We start from the raw sequence: 9,943 nt of genomic DNA, 5'->3' as shown, positions 1-9,943 counted from the left end.
AAAAAGACACTGTTTGTGATGATCCTTATGGGGAATCTGACCCCCACATTGATATTTTCCCTTTTTAGATAACATGAATTCCAGGTAATCAAAGAAAAACAAGATCAATAATAAAAAGCAAAAACACCCCAATGGGGCAGTTATCTGACAGCTAGGTATTCAGCACAGCAAAGGACATCCAGACCCACAAGCAATGATAGCGTTCAGACTAGTGGCAAAGAAGTTCTGTGTATCTGCGTCTGTAAGTCACCCTTATGCCCTATGTCCTGTACAGGGAGCACATGTGTGATGTACAGCACATTTAAGATCTAAAGGCTTTGGTATACTGTCTGGACATTGAGCTATCCTTGGCAGGAGATCCCCAAGGTTAAGAATACGGCAACATGATATAGAAGGACATCACCAGTTACATTTTGCACAAGTATAGCTGACATATGCACAAATAAATTAGCAGTAAGGTAGCCTGTAGTAGTGTCTGCAACTAAAAAGTAAAATGAAAAATATTTACATTAGTAGTCCAAGGAAAACTTAGAGAGCAGATGCCTGTGAAGAGAGGGATATCCTAGTAAAAGTTAACCAATTACATTTGTTTCATTTGACTATGTTACTACAAAATGTTTTCTTGAAGGTTTTAAGATTGTTGATTTGTCAGATAGCTTCAGGTAGGGAGTTACAGCAAGCAGGTACAATTTTGGAGAAGGATCTTTCACAAGTAGAAAGGGTAAAGGTTTGTCTGTGTAGCTGGAAAGGATCAGAGTTAGGAAGGATTTACAAAAGGTTTTTGATGGCCAGTATGTTGAGAAGAGCGGGACAGTTTTCTTCATGCAAAGGTTTGAAAGTAAGTGTGTTAGGGAGGAGGAGAGTAGTCTTGGCATGTATGGGTAGCCATTTATCTTTGCTACGTGTAGAACAATGGTGTTCCTTGTTTGAAAGGTGAATACATCTGAGTATTTGCTTTTCTGCAGACTGGAGCTGAGAGGTGTTTTGTGAGAAACAAAAAGCAATGATTGTTGGCCTATATTCTATTCTGGAAAGTAGAACATTTATGGCAATGGAATATCTGATTTCAGGAGTTATCTGATTAGAGATTTTGTATGACATTTTTAACTGAGCAAGTAGTTAGCAGCTTTTGGGTCTCGGTGTGTTTGCAAATTGTTTGATGCAGGTAAAGCAGTACTTAAATACCTTTATTTAATGGCATTGGGAAGGGGCATGCTTATGGATCTGTAATAATGACATGTTGAAGTTCCTGCTGAGTGCCAAATAACATAACTTTTCTGTGTTCACAGTGAGTTTATTATTATGAAGCCAATTTCAGATAGTAGTGAAGACATTCTGAAGTTCAGTTTGAAGACTGAGAGTACATTTATTGTCAGAGAAGTACCTGGCTTATATAGTGTCAATGCTGGTCCCCATTATAGCACCTCACCTCTACAGCTCTTCAAAATGAAGAGCAAAATAGAAAAAAAAAAAGGACTTTGGCTTTTATTCCAATTGGCTTCCTACAGTAGCCAAATCCATGATCCATAAGCTCTTCAACTGAAACATTTCAGTACAGAAAAAAAAAGCAGGAACTCTTCGTGATCATACCACTTAAAACATTGTGCCGGAGGGGGGGGGGGGCTTCCCCATCCTTGCTATGGTACTGTTTATTGTTCTGTGTTTATATAATATTATCTGCATGTAAACTGCATTTGATGTAAGGAACGTCTCAGGGAAGATCATTTATGAAAACAGAAATGGATGTCCCCATGGTATAGGTATTATTTGGTCCTTGGATGAAAAAGGTGTGATTACAGAAATAACTTTTAAATCACTGAATGATCTCAAAGAAGAAGCCTGTTTCACTAAGATTTTGAAGCTAAAAGGTAGTGATCAACAGTACTGAAGGCTTTCCTTTGGTAAAGGAAGATAGCCCCCTCATTACTTTACTTAATAACAGAGTATATGTGGTCTGTGAGTGAGCAGACAAATGTTCTACTAAAGTAATTGGGCAGAACCCATGTCTTCTAGCACTGAGAATGTTATTTTTTTTAATACAGTCAAGGATTTGATCATAAATGATCTTTCTAAAAATTTTGTTTAGGAAGCAAAGATTATAATGGGACAGAAGTCATTAGCTAAGGAGGGGAACTTTTGTTAGGGGAAGGACTGGTGCATGTTTAAAACTGTGGTATAATATTTTGGGCATGTTTATTAAAATGAACAGAAATAAGAGAGGCTTATTGCATAGTTTTCTACCTAGCCAAATATGATGGGATGAATGTTATAGAAGAAGGTTTAAGAGCACTTCATGTTTAAGATGTTTCTATACCTCCTTAACATTAATGGCCTTGAAGTGGAATGGAGGGTATTTAGTGATCATTTGTAAAGGGAGGGCAGGTGGTATGTGGGGTGGGGGGTTTGGGACATAACTGTTCATGTAAATGAGGGAGTTACTAATGATATATTTTAATTCTAAGATAAGTGAGAGTTGATCGGAGATCTGAACTGGCTTTGGGAAAGATACAGGAGGAAGCAATATTTTTCAAGGCTTTTCAGAATTTATGATGTTCAGTATTAGAGTTTTGATGTGTTCTGCAATAAATGTATTTTAACTTACTAATTCATTATTATTACTTTTTTATTTGCTGCATTTAACTTCAAAAGTCTAACTTAAAACTGATGTATAGTTGGGACGCTTCAGTGTTTAACAGATGTGGAACGCAGAAGCATTCAAATCAACTTGGTAAGCTCTGGGCCATATGCTGTACAATTGTGCAGTAGATTCTGTACAGGTATATTAAGGAAGGACTCGTATTTTGATCCGAGAATGAGCAGTGGTGGTAAACCTGACCAGTGAGGTAAAGGTGGATCACCCACTGAATTCTGAAGTTGTGTTTGCGGAAGCCTAGTGGTAGAGATTTACAGTGGAATTTAAGAGAACAAGTAGACATCTCCTTTTTCTTCTGCAGTAGAAGTCATTATACAAGAGTGATGGTGAACTCAAAGGAAGTACTAGGTCTGTGGACTGTAGTACTTGTTGATTGTGCAGTTTAAAATGTGTTCATTTAACACAAGAAAAACATTACTGATGAGCATTTTCTTTGACATGGTTTCTTCTTTCAGTTCTCATTATCTCAGAGAAAAGGGGGAAGGCAGATGGAGGAACTTAGCTGAAATTCAGAGCCTCCATATGGAGGCCTAATCCATCTACAGCTGGCAAAGGAAATGAATGAACCAATTCAGCGGTGCACAGATATTACTAAAGTTTACCACTGATGGATAGTTTAAAGTAAGTAAAATATGTAGTTCAGTGGTTCTAGTTTAGCTGGACATGTTCCAGCTGCTTGCAGCTGAATGCAGATATGTGTAATTGAAACAGAGCAGATTCAAGTATACATCACAGATCTCTAGATACAATTTCCCTGAATTGTCCAACCCTAGAGAGAAAATAGATATAAATGTGTGTGTGACTGTGTGCGAGAGAGAACACGCATATGCAGTCATGGGTCCCCCTCAAAACATCTAAAACCCATAACATTGAATTTCACAGCATCTAAAATATGCGTCATAACATCGAACACTACAAGTCACATGAAAATAACATCCCCTCCACATATGACAACACCAAACTACCAACCACACTTTTTACTACGTTTCTGCAGGGGGGGCTTGATACAGTGGGGTTAGAAAATTAACTTTTTCCCACTGTAGTGCAATCTTGGATTTGGTATATTTAATTTACGGGGAGTGTGGGGGGCACCCCCCCACACAGGGGGTGCATTGGGGCATCTGATCGAAAATCTGGTCTCGATGATATGAAATTAGATGTTATGGGTTTTAGATGTTTTGAAGGGGACCCGTGACTACATTATGTGTTCACACACACGTTTGTGTGTATTTTCCCTCTGGGGTTGGACCATTCAGGGAAATTGTATCTAGAGACCAGGGATGTATACTTGTATCTACTCTGATTCAATTACACATATCTGCATTCAGCTGCAAGCAACTGGAACATGTCCAGCTAAATTAGAACCACTGAGCTACATATGCACAGGGCGGCCACAGTGGTGCAGAGGTTAGCATTGCTGCCTCACAGCAAGAGGTTCTCTGGTTTAATCCTCGGCTGGGGTGCCTTCTGTGCGGAGTCTGCATGTCCTCCCTGTGGTCGCATGGGTTTCCTCCGGGTGCTTCGGTTTCCTCCCACATCCGTAAGACATGCTGTAGGTGGATTGGACACACTAAATTGCCCCTAGGTGTGAGTGTGTGCATGTTTGTGGCTTCTGTGGAAGGTTGGGCGCTGGGCTGGCAACTTGACACTGTAAAACTCCACTGCCAATCATGAGTGGACAGGTGATCTGCTGTGGCGACCCCTAACTGGGAAAAGCCGAAATAAGATGATGTTCTGATGCACATTTTCGATGTGATGGGTTTTAGATGTTCTGGTCTCGATGCTATGAAATTAGATGTTATGGGTTTTAGATGTTTTGAAGTAGACTTGTAGTCACATATACTGAGGATGCAGATCTCTGCAAAGCACTCTGTCTTCCCTGTTTTCTGCATCAGTCAGCATATAGACCATACCAGGGGTTAGTATGCAGAGTACTGTGCATGTCCTGTAGGCTAGTAATGCTTGGAAGCACCTGTGAGGATGGGCATTAGGGCCCACATACAAATAACTAACCTCATTGTTAGTGGGGTCCATTGAGCAAAGGTGTCCCAACATGAGTTTTTTATGAGGAACATTGTGATTACAGGACCAAAGCACTCTACATGGCTGCCTGGATGGTAGACTTTGCAGATGATTAGAAGGCTGCTTATGGCTGGCTGGTGCATGTGAAAAAAAATATTAAAAATTATTAAGATAAATAGCTGATACAAAGGTGCCTGATAATGTTGGGAGCTGACCATAGGTTAATAAGAAAGTTTCAGTGTTTCCCTCAGACTGGGATACAGTACTGTAAGCCTTAATATTATTATAAATGTTATTCTTCTTAGGTGTGTAAAGTGTCCGTCTCTCTCTATGTATATATACATACAAATATGATAGAGTGTCTTCTAAAGATCCATAGCTCAACTCCTTAGTGCTAGAATTCTGGACAAATTCAAAAATAATGGGGGGTGCAATATCAGGGACAGAATCTAGGTATTGCTCTTATAAACATAGAAAGTTGCTAGAATAGGAAGCTTTCATTGGTATGAATTTTCTGAGGGATATTAAGTCTTTAACTCAAATGTCTATCATCATTTAATGATGTCATTACTCAGTAATTTGTTAGAAAACCAGAGATTATATGAGGAGCAGGTCAAAAATATTGACATTCTGCAAAATTCTGGACAGCTGGAAGGTTTCTAAAGATCCTATATATTGCTTCTGCTCCCTGGTGTGAATGGGATGGGAGGAAACACCATCTGGAATAAAGCTGTACACACAATGAATGTTTTTGCATGGCATTTTCTATTGGTTTCAAGTTTTTAAACTTTTTTTTCACATGTAAATATATATATATATATATGTCTGAAAGGAATGGAAGTACTTGCTATTTACTTTTTCTGATTTCAGGATTTATGTCTTTTTGCTAGCACAGTGAGTTATGAAAAAACAATAATGACATTTTAACTCTAAAATGATAAAGATTACTTTAACTACACATTTTTTTGATTGAAAACATACACAATAAAGCAAGCAAACTAGCTTCTGAAAAAAAAAAATACTGGAAGACCAGGGTACTAACTTTTTTAACAAGAAATGTATTTTTCATAATGCATTTGAGTACTTGCACACATGCTTGTTGAAAAAAAAAACAAAATAAATCTCAGTCTCTTCTTGTACATCACATACATTAACAATTGGTCCCATTACATACTAAATCTTACAATTTGAAACAATGGAAAATACTCAACACGTATTTCAGACAGGCAGCTGGCATTCATTGAGTGAGTGAGTGAGTGAGTGAGTGAGTGAGTGAGTGAGTGAGTGAGTGAGTGAGTGAGTGAGTGAGTGTGTGTGTGTGTGTAGATGCTGCTGGCTACACAAAGGAACAAGTCACCATTTTACTTTTCCTTCAGGCGTCAGTATATAAAACAGGAAGACTTGGCGGGACAGTCCCAACTTGAAGTTGTTTAGCTTTAGTACCTTTGCTTTTCAGCACAGCATGCTATGCTGCTTGTTTTTATAAAAGTCCCTGTACAGGGAAAGGTAGTTTTCAGTCACTCTTTGACAGGGCCTTTGGAATCAATTAAAAAATGTTTGCTCCTCTTCATGTTTGTAACAGGAGGTAAATAAAGACAGCACTGCAGTTATTGAACTTCATTCCTGTATTGTCTCTGTTGTTCATCAGTCATAGTAAGATATGTGGCTCTCATGCCTGGAGAGTACTGGTGGAATAAAAAGAAAAACAGGGATCAATAACTTAAATAGGGACCAAGCAGTTTAACTTCACAAATGCTTTATATAAGTTTTGTCACAGTACCACAGGCTGTCACCTATCAGAACAAAAACAGCCTTCTCATATGTTAATAACTTGACTACAAAACTAACATTTTAAGAATTTGGGGTCTTGTTTGAAAATGTGTGCGCTTTTAGCCCAAATATCAAAAATATCATTCAGCAAGTTCAGGCAGACTTTGTATCAGCTTTAAGGTAACACTGAGTTTTGGGTGATCCTAACTTGCTAAAAAAATAATTTCTACATTAAATTAACTAAAGGCCTACTTAAAGCTGGACCTAAGGTACTCAAACTGCTGAGTGGATTTAGTCTTTATCCAAATATCTGGTGCAGTGCGAATAACAGAAGACCAGGAACCAAATGAAAAACGCACCAAACAAGCCTGTATACAAACTCCGTTTATTGCAGTAAAAATACACCAAGATTAAGCGCTTTCGTCTTTCACATAGAAGACTTCATCAGAATAAAGCACACTGATTCAAGAACCATTTTTATACCAGTATATGTTACATAATAGATAAAATTGAGTCAATGGTATTGTCAAAAAATGTCACATGTAAAATGGTCACATGAGCAATATTAAATACACAGGATGTTAGTATTCAAGCCAACTTAGCTTTTTACAAATAAAACACTGATATATATTAAATACCTTCACCATATATTTAAAAATGCAGGCACAGTAATGCATGTAAAAATGTTAAAATACTTAATAGATTTTTCTTTCAGGGCTGGCAGTATTGTCAAGGAATCATTTACACCTGGTGGAAAATTAGCTGATTGTATGAGTTGACAAACCAGCTTTTTTTTACTTAATAAATTCTTCCAGTCACCCCACCCCCCCTCAAATCTATACCCACAGTATCCAAAATACCAAATTTAAAACCTATAAAATTAGAACAAGAGAGGGAATGCCTATATAATGTACTTATATCCTTTTTGTTTTAAACATCATACACATGGCTCATAGATTCTGCTTTTCAACACCCTCTCCGTTTTCCCAACGTAGAATCCATTGCATGTATCACACAGAGCAAGGTACACCACTCTGGTGGTAAAACAATTTCCTTTCTTGAATATAACCTTAGATGCCATCTTATTAACTAGGTGGGTTTGAGGTGCTTTGAAAATATTAGTACAGTGGGAGCACCTCCCACAGGGTGTACCACAATCACCTTCTATCGGTAAATTCAATTTGTTTTCCATAATATGTTTAATATTTATGCCTACCTTGCTGATAAAAACTGGTTTATCTCCCACTGCAGTTAACACATTATTATTTACCTTAAATATACTCCAGTTCTTTTTTAATATGTTTTTCACTTCATATGATATAGGACTATATTGCATTATATATGCGTGCTCATAAATCTTTGTTTCATCAGGATCTGTGGGGGCTATATTAGTAAATGGGTGGTTTCCTAACAGGGGCTTATATTTTTTCCCCATCCTGTGTAAACCTCCTCAGTAATTTGTTCCACCATCTGTTTAGGGTATCCCCTTTCTAAAAACAGATCTCTTAATGTGAAACATTCATGCCTCACATCACTCAATTCTGAAGTCATTCGTGCAATTCTTATAGCCTGTCCTTTGACTAAGCTCTTTTTCTGTGAAAGTGGATGGTTGCTCGTATAATGAAGGTAAGAATTACAAAAAGTACTCTTACGAAATACATTCGATTTGAAACCTGTAGGTGTATGGGAAATTGCAGTGTCCAAGTAATGTATACCTGTAGTGTTGTAGCTATAAGTAAATTCCAAAAATGAAAAAGGGTTGGGAGGGTGGCCTAATGGGTAAGGTGTTTGCCTTACAAACACAAGGTGCAGGGTTTGAGTCTCACAAGGGATAATTGGCTAGGCTTACAATGGCCCGCAAGGGCAGTTAGCTTAGTACTAATCTATGAATCTATGAAGTAGGTTTGTTCAGGTGGTTAATAAAGCCAGGGATATATTCCACTTTTCCCTTCCACAAAATAAAGATGTCATCCAAAAACCTGCAATACAACTGGATGTTGTTCCAAAATTCTTTGTGGAATACATATCTTAATTCACAGTGTAATAGTACTATATTTGCATATGTAGGGGCGCAGGGAACACCCATGGCAACTCCTCTTGTTTGTTGGAAATATTGTCTCTCAAAGAATAAAAAATTATTCTCAAAAATAAGTGCCATCATTTCACACACCAGGTTTACTTTATCGTGATTCATGGTGGAACATGTTTAAGAGTCTTTCTTCAAATAATTCTACTCCTTTTTGCTTAGGAATACAGGAAAAAAAGATCTTTCACATCAGTGGTTAAAAATACCAAATCAGCTGCCCATAGATTTTGTTTACAAGGGACTGTGTATCATGACCCTTTCCAAGGGAGGTGGTATAGTAATATAGTTCAGAGGATTATTCCAACATTATGCAGAATATTTTATTTAATGAACAGAATTATGCACAGGTTTCTAAGAACCAAATAAATATTGCATATCAACGTATTGACAGTTATTTAGAAGAATATGTCCTGGACAAACATATTACTAATGCCCTCCTTAATTTTCTTACTAATTCCTATCCTAAGGTGCCGGTCATATTTGGCATCCCAAAAATACACAATAGCATCACTAAACCACCTTTTAGGCAGTTGATTTGGTATTTTTAACCACTGATGTCAAAGATCTTTTTTCCTGAATTCCTAAGCAAGAAGGTCTAGAATTATTTGAAGAGACACTTTACATGTTCCACCTTGAATCATGATAAAGCAAACCTGGTGTGTGAAATGATGGCTCTTATCTTAGAGAATATTTTTTTATTCTTTGAGGGCCAATATTTCCAACAAACAAGAGGAGTTGCCATGGGGGCTGCCTGCGCCCCTACATAGGCAAATATAGTACTATTAGGCTGGGAATTAAGATATACATTTCACAAAGAATTTTGGAACAACATCCAGTTGTATTGCAGGTTTTTGGATGACATCTTTATTTTATGGAAGGGAAAAGTGGAAGATATCCCTGGCTTTATTAACCACTAGAACAAAACTACTTCAATTTTTGAAATTTACTTACAGCTACAACACTACAGGTATACATTACTTGGACATGGCAATTTCCCATACACCTACAGGTTTCAAATCGAATATATTTCGTAAGAGTACTTTTTGTAATTCTTACCTTCATTATACGAGCAACCATCCACTTTCACAGAAAAAGAGCTTAGTCAAAGGACAGGCTATGAGCTTAGAGCAGCCTATCTATCCCTGGAGGAGTGTTCTCAGCACAAGAATCTGGTAGTCTACTGGCCGTTTTGGGCCAAATTCTAGCTCTTTCAAGTCCCCCTGTATAAAACCCACTTTGGCACAGTTTGTGCGCTTGTTACTACTCAGCCAAGCTCCTCGTGGTCCTGTAGAGTGGTGCCAGCAGCAGAGAGGCTAAAAGAGTGACTGCTAACCTGATAAAAGTGTTTTTTTCCTGCTACTACCTGGGCGACTGTCCGATCTAGCTAAACTGCAAGTATTTCTGCTTCTTGA

General features: G+C 37.8%; 1 protein-coding gene across 1 annotated transcript in view; it reads right to left on the bottom strand.

Moving 5' to 3' along the window:
- Positions 1-5,713: 5,713 nt before the first annotated feature.
- Positions 5,714-9,943, bottom strand: part of TTYH2 (tweety family member 2) — a 2,201,930-nt gene continuing 2,197,700 nt past the window's right edge. Inside the window, exon 14 of the mRNA XM_044085133.1 lies at positions 5,714-6,360. Coding sequence (XP_043941068.1) covers positions 6,283-6,360 — 78 coding nt within the window. The 3' untranslated portion in view covers positions 5,714-6,282. The remainder of the gene's footprint in view (positions 6,361-9,943) is intronic.

Source organism: Protopterus annectens, chromosome 10.part0 (genome assembly GCF_019279795.1).
Source record: "Protopterus annectens isolate FY-2018-M chromosome 10.part0, PAN1.0, whole genome shotgun sequence".
Lineage (NCBI taxonomy): Eukaryota > Metazoa > Chordata > Ceratodontiformes > Protopteridae > Protopterus > Protopterus annectens.
Note: the sequence above shows the minus strand (reverse complement) of the source record. Positions and strands in the feature narration are given on the sequence as shown.